Genomic DNA, 15,072 nt, shown 5'->3' with positions numbered 1-15,072 from the left:
AATCAGCGGAGAAACAAGTACCGCGCATGCGTGCTATACTTATCAAGGGGAACCATTGAGACTATAAGCTTAATTTATTATTCACCGTCAATACTATCGACAATATCATTGTTATTATTATTATTATTATCATTATTATGTTGTAATGTTTAGAGATGGTTAATATGCTTAGGTAATTCAAATTTGGAATTTTAATGCTGTTTTATTTTACATTTGATGCGCTTTTGTTTTTTCAGTCGCTAGGGAACGGATTTTGGTTAGAGCCTTGAGCATTGACAACTATTAAACATTAAAAGGGACAAATAGGAGGAGTAGTTTAAACTGTTAAATAATAACAGGTGGATGAAATAATAAGTGGAGCGGTGGATCGATTTGGAAATTAGCTGATCATATAGTGAAAGACATTGGCTTTGACGTTTTTATTATTTATTATTTACAAAGGTACAAATGTACACTAAAATCATGTTTCAATGTCAAAATAATTTATTTATTACGAGCATTATACTACTCAGGCGGTAGTTAACATAAATATATTGATTTGTCATTTTTGAATTATTTATTTTCATAAACTTTGCTAATATTTTTGACCCAATTATTAGCTTCTAACCTTATTTATCTTTTTTAGATGGAAATTACCCTTGGGGTTGTCTGCTTGCTTGTATTTTCCGTTCAAGCCCAAAATTTAACTAAAAATGTCTTATGGGTCGTCCTTGATTCTGATGAAATTGACAAATTTGATAATGAGTCGTTTTCTGTTAAAGGATTTTATGAAAATTGCGAAAATTGCACCTGCGATAAATTTTTCAGGGACAATGTCAATGATTTGCTTAATTGGGCGGAACTTAAGAAGATTAATATTGGTAATTAATTTAATTTAAATTGGGATTAATTTAGAGAAATTGGGATTAATTTAGAGAAATTGGGATTAATTTAGAGAAATTAGGATTAATTTAGAGAAATTGGAATTAATTTAGAGAAATTGGAATTAATTTAGAGAAATTGGGATTAATTTAGAGAAATTGGGATTAATTTAGAGAAATTGGAATTAATTTACAGAAATTGGAATTAATTTAGAGGAATTGGTTATTGGATAATTTACAGGCACGGTGTCGAAAGGATACTTTCAGCAAGCGGGAATTAAAAGTAACAGTAGGATTATCAGAGGCGATGAACTCGAGAACGGACTTTGGGATATGATTGACTTTTTTATGAAGAAATTTCTTTCCTTTGATAGAGTGAACTCTGGTGATGATGTCAGAGGAAAGAAGGATATTTTTATTAAGACTTTACGTGATTTAGAGGCACTAAACCGAAGATTTTTAATGATTGCTGTTATGACGGATTTAACCGAGTTGAATGTAAGGTTTTTGTTTATTTTAATTATTATTTGGAGCTTTTTTTAAAGGAAATTGATAATATCGCGATTTAATAAGCTTAATTATTTTTTTTGACTATATTAACGCTCAAAATCGATGTAAAATTATTTTGGTATTATTTATAGTAATAATTATTATTAATATCGTGTGAATATTCAAAATTAATAGATTTTTTAGGATTAATGGCAGTTTTTTGACTGCATTGACGATCAAAATCAATGAAAAATTATTTTGGTATTATTCTTAATAATAATTATTATTAATATCATGTTAAAATTTAAAATTATTAGATTTTTTTAGGATTAATAGTATTTTTAGACTATATTAATGTAGTCATATTTAGGCAATATTTTGAATATTTTTAGTAATGATTAATATTGCATTAAAATTTGAAATAAACAGGAATTTATATGAAAAACATTTTTTAAACTGCATTGACGCTCAAAATTAATGCAAAATTATTTTTTCATTATTTAGAGTAATAATTATTATAAATATCATGTTAAAATTCAAAATCAATAGATTTTTCAGGATTAATAGCGATTTTTGACTGCATTGACGCTCAAAATCAATGCATGATGATTTTTGGTCTATTTTTCAATCATTATTATTGATATTACGCAGAATTCAATTGAAATAAATCTGTATTATTTAGATAGCTTCTTTTTAAACTACATTCCCGTGAAAAAATTTTCTGATCAGACTATATCAGGCCTGATATAAATCGTCCATATCAGGCCTGATATGGAAATTGGCCATATCAGACTATATATGCCTTGATATAAGTATATCTGACTATGTACCCGCCCCGGTAAAAAAAATTATATATCATTATATTACATAACTATAAATGAAAAATGGCCCTATATAATTATGTATAATTAGGTATAATTATATATAATTATTTCCATAGGAAAAAAAAAATCGGCGCGAGTGGGAATCGAACCGGGGACCTACCGCTTGAAAGATTAATTCACTACCCGTTTACCTAAGAGACTTACTTGGAGAACAGAGTTTATTATAACTACAAGTAATGCGAATCGTATACATGATTCGTAGTGAACAAAATTTTTTATCTAATTTATTAATTATTAACTGTCAATATTTATAAATAATAATGGTATCTATATGTAGATTTATAAAATTATCTATGTATACATGAAATCGCAAAAATGATTCTACGATATATTGTTCAGGTACTTCGTTGCTTTAAAATTTATAATTTCTTTGAAATTAAAAAAATAATCGAGGTAAAATGAGAATTGAAAGCTTAAATTTTAATGGAATTATTTGTTTAGTATATGGAACTATATATTGCTGGAGGGCCTGGCTAACAATTTTTGAACTTGACAAAACTAATAATTTTTGTGAAATTAAATTTTTTTTTAATTCCTATGATTTCATCCGAAAAATACTATATATTAAAAGATTATTAATCATTGGAGTAACAGACTCTTAGATAGAAAAAGAGAATGTTTTATGGTAATCACAAAATACTCACTGGGTAAAAAAATTATATAGAATTCTATATGATTCATATATAATTTTATATGAATTATATATACATCTATATAATTATAAATGAATTACATATGCTTCTATATAATTAGATATGAATCATATATAATGATAAATAGTTTTTTTTATTCGGGTATGCCTTTATATGAGTACATAAGACTGCTTATGTGCTGGTAAGGGTATGAGTATATCAGACCATATGAATCCATATCAAGTTATATCAACCCTGATCAGGGATTTTTTTTTCAAGGTTATCAAAGTATATATAACTTTATAAGGTTATATCAGGGCATATCAGGACCTATTAAAAAAATAATGTAAAATTAGATATGAGCATATCAAGCTATATCAAGTCTGATATAGACATATCAAATTGATAAGGCTTGATCAGGCCTGATATGGCCAATTTTCATATCAGGCCATATCAGGACATATCAAAAATTAAATATGGACATATCAGATCATATCAGGCCAGATATGAACATATCAAAAAATTTTATATGGCCTTATCAGCTCATATCAAGCCTGATCAGAATATTTTTTCACGGGTTGATGCTTAAAATCAATGCAAAAACTTTTTTTAATCAATAATAAATTACTAATGCATAAGTTACCTTCAGTAATATTTTTAAAAACCAAAAATTAGGTAGATTTTTTATTTATTAAATAATTTATAACACTACATTGACGCTCAAAATCAATGTAAATTTATTTTGTCATTATTGATAATAATTTTTTGAATATTAATTGCAATAATATTATTAATATCACGTTAAAATATATAAAAATCTATATGGTAAACATTTTTTGACACTGCATTGACGCTTAAAATCAATGCAAAGTGGTTTTTAATTAATATTAAAACACTAATCTCACTATTTATCGTGAATATTTTTTTAGATACCAAAATTATCTAAATTTTTATTCTTTTAACAACTTTTAAAACTGCATTGACACTCAAAATCAATGCTGAATTATTTCGAATTAATTTTTTAAGCATTGATATTTATTATAATTATTAAAATTAAATTAATCATTAAATTAGTTGAATAATTTTTGATGCTGCATTTACACTCAAAATTAATGCCGAATTTTTTGAAAATTAATCTGTTAATTTTTTATAGTGATTTATGTCATCAATATTAAATTAATTATTAAATTAGTTAAATTTTTACAAGCTAAATAAATTTTCAACGCTGCATTGTCATTCAAAGTCAATGCAGAATAATTTAGTCATTATCTCAGGATCTATTCATCCGATTTCCTTGAAATTAAAATATGTTGTTAAGGTCATCCTCTCCAACAAATCTCACTTCTAAAATTAACAATAAAATAATTTTTTCCTAGAAATTACTGGAACAAGTGAAGGACGAAACAATAATAATAACCGGAGCATGCAAAACAAAGAGCCCGTATTTCTCAACAGAAAATCAAAAGTTATTCGAAAGTATAAAGTTCATTTACGAAATTCCTCATGTGGTTAGATCAATTTTAGATAATTGTACCGGACTTTGTAATAATACACTCTCAAGAGTTAAAAAACGCGTCATACGCTCTAATGACGACGAGGTAATTTCCCGCAATAATTTTTATTATTAGATTTTGAATTATTAGATTTTTTATTTTATTTCAGATTATACAATACGATAAACTCGATGAAGAACCTGAAGTGCAAGTAAGTATTAATTGAAATTAAATTAATTTCATTGATAAAAAGATTTTCTTATATTTAATAAGCTTTATTAGTAGTTAATAAATAATTGTTAAAAGTTAACAGGCTGCATTAGAAAATATCTCTAGATAATTAAAAAATGACCTTGTATCTTGAGAATTATTGACATTTTTAATGATATAAGATCATCCTAATGTTACACTCATCGAGACCTTTCATTTGAGTACCCACATCAATCTATCATATATTTCATATATATCTATATATATATATATATATATATATATATATATATATATATATATATATATATATATATATATATATATATCATATATGTGTATATATGAAAAATATATCAAAAATGCATGTGGGTATTCAAATGAAAGGTCTCGATGAGTGTAACATCAAGATGAGCTTAAATTTTTAAAAATGTCAATAATTAAGAAATTACCTTGTATCTCGTGAACTATTGACATTTTTAATGATATAAGCTCACTCCGACATTACAGTCATTAAGACCTTTCATTTGAGTACCCACATCAATTTTTCATATATTTCATATATTTATATATATCATATATATGTATATATGAAAAATATATGAAAAATGCATGTGGGTATTCAAATGAAAGCTTTTGATGAGTCTAACATCTGGATGAGCTTATATCTTTAAAAACGTCGAAAGTTATAAAAGTACAGTTCAATTTAACAAAATTCATTATTCAATAAAGCAAAATGACCTTGTATCTTGGGAAATATTGACATTTTTAAAAATATAAGCTCACCCTGACATTACACTCATTAAAACCTTTCATTTGAGTACCCACATCAATTTTTCATATATTTCATATATTTATATATATATCATATATATGTATATATGAAAAATATATCAAAAATGCATGTGGGTACTCAAATGAAAGCTCTTGATGAGTATAACATCAAAATGAGCTTATATCTTTGATATATATATTATATATATGAATATATAAAAAATATATCAAAAATTGATGTGGGTACTCAAATGAAAGCTCTTGATGAGTATAACATCAGGATGAGCTTATATCTTTAAAATATATATTAACTGTCCTTTAATTCTCTTCCAGCCCGAAGAAGTCCCTGAAGAAGGCCCTGAAGAGGAAAATCGTGAGCCTCGAAATTCGTCATCGAATATGACGAAAAATTTGATCATAATAATCGAGTTTATTTTGTCAATAACTCTTGCGGTCATTTAAACTTTAAAATTGAAATAAAAAATTGTTCGGCTTTAATGCTGGACTATTACACATTAATTATTGTTTACTGTTTTTAAGAAAATTGTTCTACGGATGAGCGAACATTTTTTTTTGCAGCCTTCTACTTTTTAACTAATAATTTAAACCGTTTGGGCAACAAAATTAAGCAAGAATTGAAACTCTGGAGGGGACTCTGCTAATATATATAAGAACCGGTCCCAGAATTCGCGTTCAGTCTTTCGAATTCGCGGCTTAAGATTTGTTGGTGGTTATTTTTATTATTATTAATTTTTCCAAGTGGGATTATTATTATTTTAAAATGACAATAATGACCAAGGTACGTACATTGAATAGAAAATATTAAATAACTTTTACTCGACGAATAAGAAGAGAAAGCGATGGTTAAGCAATCGTGTACGGACACGTTAATCGCGATTTCTTAATTTGTGCTCAACCGCAGGTAATTTTAATGATATTGCGCAATCAGTTGAGTTCAAGGTTCAGGATCTGAAGGATTTTTTTATTTTTTAGTGAATTTTTTAAACTTTTTAATAAAGGAATTGTTTAATAGGAGTGTAGTGACTGAAATAAAGAAAATAGGCCTATAGTATAGGAACGTTTTTTGTAGAAAATTTTCTAAGCTACAATTTAGGTCTCTTATAATTTTTTCCTAAAATAAATATTTTAGGAGTTATGGTCATTTTTATAATGACTAGATCATGAATTTTTATTTTTAACTGTGCTAATACTAATTAAGTGGCTATATCTCCTAAAATATTGAAAATAGGCTTATATAACATAAACGTTTCTGGTAGGAAATTTTATTAGCTACAATTTGAGTCTCCTATAATTTTTCCCTAAAATCAATATTTTAGGAGTTATGGCCATTTTTTCAGTGAATAATTCATGAGAATATAATATTTATTGTTTAGTTGCTCCTAAAGTTTCTTTATCTCCTAAAATATTGAAGATAGACCTTAAGTATGGGAGTGTTCTTGATAGGAAATTTTCTGAGCTACTATTTAGGTCTCTTATAAATTTCTCCTAAAATCAATATTTTAGGAGTTATAGTCCTTTTTATAACCTAAATGATTATTAGGAATTAATTTGTCAAATTTAATTATATAGGACCTATTTAAGTTACTATACTTCTTAAAATATTGAAGATAGGCCTATATAATATTAACGTTTTTCGTAGAAAATTTTCTAAGCTACATTTTTAGTTTCTTATGATTTTTTCTTAAAATAAATATTTTAGGAGTTATGACCACTTCTTTATTACCTAGATTGTAAAAGTTGATTTTTTACTAGGAAAATACAATTAAAGTTCCTATATCTCCTAAAATATTGAAGATAGGTTTATAGTGTAGAAATTTTTGATAGGAAATTTCTTAAACTACAATTTAGATTTCTTATGATTCTTTCCTAAAATGAATATTTTAGGAGTTATAGCCACTTTTTTATTAGCTAGATTGTAAAAGTTGATTTTTTACTAGGAAAATACAATTAAAGTTCCTGTATCTCCTAAAATATTGGAGATAGACCTATAGTATAAATATATTTTAGATAGGAAATCACTTAAGCTACAATTTTGGATTCTTATGATTTTTTCCTAAACTCAATATTTTAGGAGTTATAGCCACTCATAAAATTCCTAAACAATAACTTTTAGTTTTTTACTTCCTAGTTACTTCTAAAGTTCCTATATCTCCTAAAATATTGAAAATAGGCTTATATAATAACACCATTTTTTGTAGGAAATTTTCTAAGTTACAATTTAGGTCTCTCATAATTTTTTCCTAAAATCAATATTTTAGGAGTTATGGTCATTTTTATAATGACTAGATCATTAATTTTAATTTTTTACTGTGTTAACACCAATTAAGTGGCTATATCTCCTAAAATATTGATTATGGACCTATATAACACAGATGTTTTTTGTAGAAAATTTTATGAGCTACAATTTAGGTCTCTTATGATTTTTCCCTAAAATCAATATTTTAGGAGTTATTGCCACTTTTAAAGTTTCTAAACAATAATTTTTAATTTTTAACTTCCTGAAATTTCTATATCTCCTAAAATATTAAAAATAACCCTATAACACAAAACATTATTCATAGAAAATTTCCTAAGCTACAATTCTTGTCTCCTATAAATTTCTCCTAAAATCAATATTTTAGGAGTTATGGCCAGTTTTTTATTACTTTTATTATAGTAGCTGATTTTTCACTATGAAAATACGATTAAAGTTCCAATATCTCCTAAGATATTGAAGATAGACCTATAGTATAAGAACGTTTTTCATAAGAAATTTCATAAGCTAAAATTTAGGTCTCTTATGATTTTTTCCTAAAATCAATATTTTAGGAGTTATGGTCATTTTTTTATGACTAGATCATGATTTTTCATTCTCTCGATTATAAATAATATTTAAGTTAGTATATTTCTTAGAATATTAAAAATAGACCTACATAACATAAACATTTTTTGTAGGAAATTTCCTAAGCTACAATTTAGGTCTTATATGATTTTTCCCTAAAATCAATATTTTAGGAGTTATGGTCATTTTTATAATGACTAGATCATTAATTTTAATTTTTAATTATGTTAATGCTAATTAAATTGCTATATCTCCTAAAACATTGATTATAGACCTATATAACATAAGTGTTTTTTGTAGGAAATTTTATGAGCTACAATTTTAGTTTCTTACAATTTTTTCCTAAACTCAATATTTTAGGAGTTATAACCACTTTTATAGTACTTAGATAAAATTACTTTCTATTTACTAATGTTTTTTATAAAATCTTTCACAGATGTTGCTTATACAACCAACCGAAGAGATGTCGAAGCTCATTCGAGCTGAGCTGAACGAGAATGTCGCAACTCGAGACCAGGATTTGGAGCACATCAAAGAGTGGTTGAAAAAACAGTCTCATTTACCTGACACTTTCGGTAAGTTAATATACTATCTTTAGAAATATTGTACGGCGAGTAATATTATTTTTACGACTTAATAATAATTATTTATTTTTATTTCACAGATGATCAACGATTGATGACTTTTTTACGAGGCAGTAAATTTTCATTAGAAAAATGTAAAACAAAACTCGATATGTACTTTACAATGCGAGGAGCTGCTCCGGAATTTTTTGCAAACCGTGACGTAACGAGACCTGAAATGCAAGAAACATTAAAGCATGTGTGAGTATTTATTGTTTTAATTATTTTTTGAAATTTTTTAAAAATTTTTAGATTGCGTTGACACTCAAAATCAATTTAGAATAATTTTTTTAAATTAATAGTAACATTTCGCGTGACTAATGCAAAAAGGGCGCATGGCAAAGTATGCGCCCTTTTAGCTTTGCAAAGCTAAAAGGGCGCATAATTTTTTTTTTTATCACCAATCGACTAGTTGACATATTCTTTGTCAAAAAATCAAGCATTGATTTCCTAAAGCTAAAAGGGCGTATGTCTCTAATTATGCGCCCTTTTAGCTTTAGGAATTTGAAAATTTTATGACCTAAAGCTAAAAAGGCTTATAAATTTTTTTTCTAAATAATTCATTAAAATGCTCATTTTTAGCCTAAAAATTAAAAAAAAAAAAAAAGGGGTAGATTCACACGAAAGAGGCGTATTCTAACTCAACATACATTCTTTTACAATTACAATTAAAAATATTTTTAAAAAATTGCAAAATATGCGTGATTGTATTAATTTATTTTTTATTTGAAAATTATTTCAATCTCATTAGTTTTCGATTAATTTAACTATCCATTGCTTGTATAAAAATAGTTAAAAATTATTATTTTTTCAATATTGTTTAAGTACTTAAAAACAGCCGATCCCCTCTTTTTCTCGCGTCGCACTCATTGCAAGAAACGGTACTATCCTCGGTGCATTCATGATTATAAAGCTATTGAAATTTTATGTTTTTCTTTTAAACAAATGAGAATTTTGAAAAAAACACCCTGCTATACGAAATAGATAATTAAAAAATCTATTACGTAGCAGAGCGTTTTTTTCAAAATTCTTCTTTGTCTAGAAGAGAAATATAAAGCTGCAATCGTACGCAAAAAGAACAAGATGACACTGGATATCATCCCGGATTATACTGAGTAAAAAAAAATTTCAGATAGTAGTTAGTATAATCCAGATTACAATGATTATAATCCAGATATCACGCAGTATAATCTAGATTTTTCTAGCTACTATTTGAAATTTTTTTTCACCACAGATAATACTGAGTATAATCTGGGATGATACCCAGTGTCATCTTTTTCTTTCCGTGTAGGGACCGGCTGTTAAGAAATTTTTTTTTTATTCATAAAACTTTTTTATTTTATGTCTTGTGAAGCTATTTATCAAAATTTTTTGTGAAAACTTAAATTTTTTTTATGTGCCCTTTTAGCTTTAGGCACTAATTTTCTAAAAGCTAAAAGGGCGCATGTCTTGAGTTACGCCCTTTTAGCTTCAGTATACTCGAATTTTTTTTTTTTACAAATCTTTGTGTTTCGAGTGATTTCAAGAAGAATGACAAAAAAAATTTTTTTAATGCGCCCTTTTAGCATGGATCCCTACTAACCTGTAGCTATGCGCCCTTTTTGCATTAGTCACGCGATTCATTTTCAAAAGCAGCATTTATCATCAATATCACGTAAAATTGAAATTAAATAAGATTTTATAGATATTATGATGTTTCTAAGACTGTATTGACGCTTGAAATTAATGCAATTATATTTTTATCCAATATTTTAATTACTACTATCGACATTTGCTATCAATTTTACGTCAAAATTCAAATTAAAAATGTCTTTATGCAATAAATAATATTTTTGAACTACATTGACACTCTAAATCGATGCATAATTATTTTCATCAATTTTCAATGATAAATTCAATATTTATTATAATTATCACTCTGAAATAGAATGTTAGAAAGTCTTTTATACGGCAAATAATATTTTTAGACTGCATTGATGCTCAAAATCAATGTACAATTATTTCATCCAATATTTTAACTACTGTAGTCATATTTGTTATCATTATCACTTTAGGATTTAAATTAAGCAGGTCATTGTATTATAAATGACATTTTTCGGCTGCATTGACGGTCAAAATCAATGCATAATTATTAACATATAAAATTAAATTCTATTTAGTAATATTGATCATCATAATCCCTTCAAAATTTAAATAAAATAGATCTTTCTATAAATATGACATTTTTATCTGCATTGACGCTCAAAATTAATGCATAATTACTTTTGTCCAATATTTTAACTACAATAGTGATATTTATAATCATTACCACTTTAAACTTCAAATTAAGCGGGTTTTTATATAAGAAATGACATTTTTCGACTGCATTGATGATCAAAATCAATGCAAAAAATAATTTTCATCCAATATTTCAATTACTTCTAAATAATTGACTTATTTTTAGTAACATTATCATCAATATCCCTTCAAAATTTAAATTAAGCGGGTTTTTAATTCAACAAATGACATTTTTTTACTGCATTGACGCTCAAAATCAATATAATTACATTTTAGTTAATATCTCAGGATCTTCTAGTCCGATTTTGATGAAATTTAAATACGTTCTTAATAATCCCACATTACGTAATTAACAATAATAAAAATAACAACAATAATAAAATTATTTAAAATTGCAGGCAAATCCCGCCACTGCCAGGCCTGACAAAAAATGGCCGCCGCGTGATAATAATGCGCGGAACAAACAAAGACATTCCAACGCCAAATGTCGCAGAAGCAATGAAACTAGTGATGATGATCGGCGACGTAAGATTATTAGAAGAGCTAGTAGGTGTCGCTGGCGACGTTTACATCCTCGACGCGTCAGTCGTCTCACCGGCTCACTTTTCTAAATTCACGCCCGACTTGGTAAAAAAATTCCTAACCTGCGTCCAAGAAGCCTACCCGGTTAAGCTCAAGGAGATCCACGTGGTGAACGTCAGCGCCCTCGTCGACAAAATAGTGCAATTCGTTAAGCCGTTCCTCAAGGAGAAAATACGTAACCGCATTCACATGCACAGCAATATGGAGACGCTCTACGAGTTTATCCCCAGAGAAATCCTTCCGGAAGAATATGGCGGCAAAGCTGGGCCCATAAAGGCCATCAACGACACCTGGATCAAGAAGCTAGAAGATTATGGGCCCTGGTTCAAGGAACAGGAGGCTGTTAAATCCAACGAGGCGTACCGAATTGGAAGACCTAAAACTTCTGATGAACTTTTTGGGATTGATGGGTCATTCCGGCAATTATCTTTTGATTAGTTATTTTAAGGCTTTATTTTTGTAAGATTGTTTTTAAGTAAAATATATTCTTTCGTGGGTTATTTATTTATTTTATTATTTAATGTCATTTTATCTCCTAAAATATTAAAAATAGACCTATATAATAAAAATATTTTTTATAGGAAATTTTATAAGCTACAATTTTTGTCTCTTGTAAATTTTTCCTAAAATCATTATTTTAGGAGTTATCACCACTTTTATAGTAACTAGATCGTAATTTTTTATTCCTAATTATTTATACACTCCTAAAGTTCCTATATCTCCTAAAATATTGAAAATAGACATATAGTATAGGGATGTTTTTTATAGGAAATTTTATAAGCTACAATTTTGGTCTCTTATGATTTTTTTCTAAAATCAATATTTTAGGAGTTATAGCCACTTTTCTATTAACTAGATTAAACAGTTCATTTTTCACTATGAAAATACAATTAAAGTTCCTATATCTCCTAAAATATTGAAGATAGACCTATAGTATGAATACGTTATTAATAGGAGATTTCCTAAGCTACAATTTTGGTGTCTTTTGATTTTTTTCTAAAGTATTAATTTTAGGAAAAAATAAAGTTATAGCCACTTATAAAGTTCCTAATAAATAATTTCAAATTTTCCACTTCCTAGTAACTCCTAAAGTTCCTATATCTCCTAAAATATTGAAAATATCCCTATAGTAAAAAAACATTTTTTATATAAAATTTCCTAAGCTACAATTTTAGTCTCATAAACTTTTCCTAAAATCAATATTTTAGGAGTTATGGTCATTTTTTCAACAACTAGATAATGACTTTTCACTTTTTACTTTCTTAATACTATTTAAGTTACCATATCTCCTAAAATATTGAAAATAGACATAATATAAAAACATTTTCCATAGGAAATTTCCTAAGCTACAATTTTAATCTCATAATTTTTTCCTAAAATCACTATTTTAGGAGTTACAATTACTTTTATAATAACCAGATTATGAATTTTCATTTTTAACTATATTAACACTAAGTGGCTATATCTCCTAGAATATTGAAAATAGACCTATATACAACAAACGTTTTTATAGGAAATTTCCTAAGCTACAATTTAAGTTTTTTACAACTTCCCTAAACTCAATATTTTCTTCGTAATAAAAATTTAAATAAAAGTCTTCTTTAATACAATCTTATTTTACTAAAACATTTCCTTCCTAATGTCTCAATTCCTTCGTCCATAAAAACCTCATCAATCGATCAATCTTATCACTGACTTATCAAAAGCCAAAACAAATCACGTACCAGCGATAACACAAAGCCTTATCACCTTCTAACAAATAAGGTAGACAAGAAGCAAATCATACAACTGATTAACTAAAAAATGGTCAACTTAGCGGGCTCTAATATCAACCAAAGCTTAAACACCCTCGAAAATTTCGTCGGTAAGTTCATATTATGGCGCGGACTGTTCCAGAAGCACCTGGACTATGATAATGATAGCGTATCAGTGTACCTTGTAAAGAAAAATCCGGATTTAGTGATAACCTCGCTGTTCCAAAGGTTCAACGGTGAGCGCAAGACCAATTATGATAACGTCAAAAAGTTATCAACAGTCGTCGAAAACGATTGCTTCAACGCGTATGTTATCGGCAGAAACGTCAAATCGCTTACTAATTTAAATCCTAAGCTAAAGCACACTCCGGTTCATTACAACGACATGGCGACTGTTTACAACGAATATGTGAAGAAATTAAACGACTTTGTTAACGAATCTACCAATTCGATAGTTTACGTTTCTAAGAGCAACGTTAAGCACACTGTGTCGATAGACAAATTGATTGAACAATTGAACGTACTGATCCAAGCCGACGAGTGCAATACCTACGGCAGGGAAATATTAACGCGGTACAAAACCGATTTGACGAAATTCCTACCCAGAGGCTTTTACGACAATTCAAGTGTCTTGCCAATTACCGTTTTGAATGATTATGATGCTGATGATGATTCTTCGACTAATATCAGCTCTTTGCAAACCGTCTCGACGTACACACGCTCTTCAGCTTCGACGTATTCTTCCTCTTCAGAGGTTTCGGTTGGTGACAAGGGTGTGAGCCAATTTCCGCAAGAATGTGATAAGAGCGTCAAAATCCAGAACGGAAATTTGGATCTAGATTCTGTTGAAGGGAATATGATGTATAGTTACAGTTTCTGCAATAATGATAACTTCAGACGGCTTCAATTTGTCGGGGTTAATGTGCGACTTTCGGGAGGAAGGGAGTCTGATGATGGCAGAGATCCTTTGACTATTGAGGAGTTGAATGAAGATGATGGTGGAAGATTGGAGGGTTATGCGTTGGAAAATGAAGAAGGAAATTTGGAATGTTTGAAGATGGAGGGGATTAATGATGATAAGGTTGGTAAGATTGAAATTGGTGAAGAGAAAGGTGAAGAAGCTAAAGAAGATAATGAAGAGGTTTGTTCGGGTGATGATGATGATGAAGTTGTTAGAAAACGTAGGAAAATTGAAGATGCGAGTGAATTGGTGCGCCAAAATGCTAATATTGATGATTTGGAACTTGAAAAAGAAGATGAAATTGAAGTAAAAAGTGAAAATTGTGAATTGGTGCACCAAAATGAAAATTTTGATGATTTGGAACCTGAAATTAAAGTTAAAGCTGAAATTTGTGAATTGGGGCACCAAAATGATAATATTGATGATTTGGAACCTAAAAAAGAACCTGAAATTGAAGTAAAAGCTGAAATTTGTGAATTGGTGCATCAAAATGCTAATATTGATGATTTGGAACCTAAAAAAGAACCTGAAATTGAAGTAAAAGCCGAAATATGTGAATTGGTGCATCAACATGCAAATTGTGATGATTTGGAACAAAAAATTGATGAAAATTTGGAAACTGTAAAAATAGATGAAAATTGTGATTTAGAAAAAATTGAGAAGTTATACAATTGATTTAAAAAAAAATTTT

General features: G+C 28.0%; 3 protein-coding genes across 5 annotated transcripts; all 3 read left to right on the top strand.

Moving 5' to 3' along the window:
- The first annotated feature begins 80 nt into the window (after positions 1-80).
- Positions 81-5,861, top strand: LOC123263582. 2 transcript variants are annotated; one of them, XM_044726474.1, is made up of 7 exons: positions 81-172; positions 237-441; positions 626-860; positions 1,102-1,358; positions 4,242-4,463; positions 4,528-4,569; positions 5,676-5,861. In XM_044726474.1, the coding sequence occupies exons 3-7, from the start codon at positions 626-628 to the stop codon at positions 5,802-5,804; spliced, it is 885 nt and encodes a 294-aa protein (XP_044582409.1). In that variant the 5' UTR covers positions 81-172; positions 237-441; the 3' UTR covers positions 5,805-5,861. The 2 variants fall into 2 exon arrangements, with proteins under 2 accessions (XP_044582409.1, XP_044582410.1); XM_044726475.1 differs by having other exon boundaries at positions 88-441.
- A 154-nt stretch (positions 5,862-6,015) lies between these two features.
- Positions 6,016-12,164, top strand: LOC123263573 (alpha-tocopherol transfer protein-like). The gene is made up of 4 exons (XM_044726461.1): positions 6,016-6,141; positions 8,621-8,759; positions 8,849-9,008; positions 11,483-12,164. The coding sequence occupies exons 1-4, from the start codon at positions 6,124-6,126 to the stop codon at positions 12,102-12,104; spliced, it is 939 nt and encodes a 312-aa protein (XP_044582396.1). The 5' UTR covers positions 6,016-6,123; the 3' UTR covers positions 12,105-12,164.
- A 1,256-nt stretch (positions 12,165-13,420) lies between these two features.
- On the top strand, positions 13,421-15,071 carry LOC123263540. Of its 2 annotated transcripts, none has more exons than XM_044726397.1 (2): positions 13,421-14,721; positions 14,953-15,071. In XM_044726397.1, the coding sequence occupies exons 1-2, from the start codon at positions 13,470-13,472 to the stop codon at positions 15,054-15,056; spliced, it is 1,356 nt and encodes a 451-aa protein (XP_044582332.1). In that variant the 5' UTR covers positions 13,421-13,469; the 3' UTR covers positions 15,057-15,071. The 2 variants fall into 2 exon arrangements, with proteins under 2 accessions (XP_044582332.1, XP_044582330.1); XM_044726395.1 differs by having other exon boundaries at positions 13,421-14,871.
- Position 15,072: the final 1 nt, after the last annotated feature.

This window comes from Cotesia glomerata, linkage group LG4, assembly GCF_020080835.1.
Source record: "Cotesia glomerata isolate CgM1 linkage group LG4, MPM_Cglom_v2.3, whole genome shotgun sequence".
NCBI classification, from domain to species: Eukaryota; Metazoa; Arthropoda; class Insecta; order Hymenoptera; family Braconidae; genus Cotesia; species Cotesia glomerata.
The sequence above is the reverse complement of the archived record's forward strand: the minus strand, read 5'-3'. Positions and strand labels throughout refer to the sequence as shown.

What these genes read in the sequence shown, in the direction of transcription:
- LOC123263582 (XM_044726474.1), top strand. Translation starts at nt 626, where the DNA reads ATGGAAATTACCCTTGGGGTTGTCTGCTTGCTTGTATTTTCCGTTCAA. An exon ending in ACTTAAGAAGATTAATATTG is followed by an intron (nt 861 to 1,101) that starts GTAATTAATTTA and finishes GATAATTTACAG; the next exon opens with GCACGGTGTCGAAAGGATAC. An exon ending in ATGAAGAACCTGAAGTGCAA is followed by an intron (nt 4,570 to 5,675) that starts GTAAGTATTAAT and finishes ATTCTCTTCCAG; the next exon opens with CCCGAAGAAGTCCCTGAAGA.
- LOC123263573 (XM_044726461.1), top strand. An exon ending in TCATTTACCTGACACTTTCG is followed by an intron (nt 8,760 to 8,848) that starts GTAAGTTAATAT and finishes TTTATTTCACAG; the next exon opens with ATGATCAACGATTGATGACT. An exon ending in CAAGAAACATTAAAGCATGT is followed by an intron (nt 9,009 to 11,482) that starts GTGAGTATTTAT and finishes TTAAAATTGCAG; the next exon opens with GCAAATCCCGCCACTGCCAG.
- LOC123263540 (XM_044726395.1), top strand. Translation starts at nt 13,470, where the DNA reads ATGGTCAACTTAGCGGGCTCTAATATCAACCAAAGCTTAAACACCCTC. An exon ending in TTGTGAATTGGTGCATCAAA is followed by an intron (nt 14,872 to 14,952) that starts ATGCTAATATTG and finishes TGGTGCATCAAC; the next exon opens with ATGCAAATTGTGATGATTTG.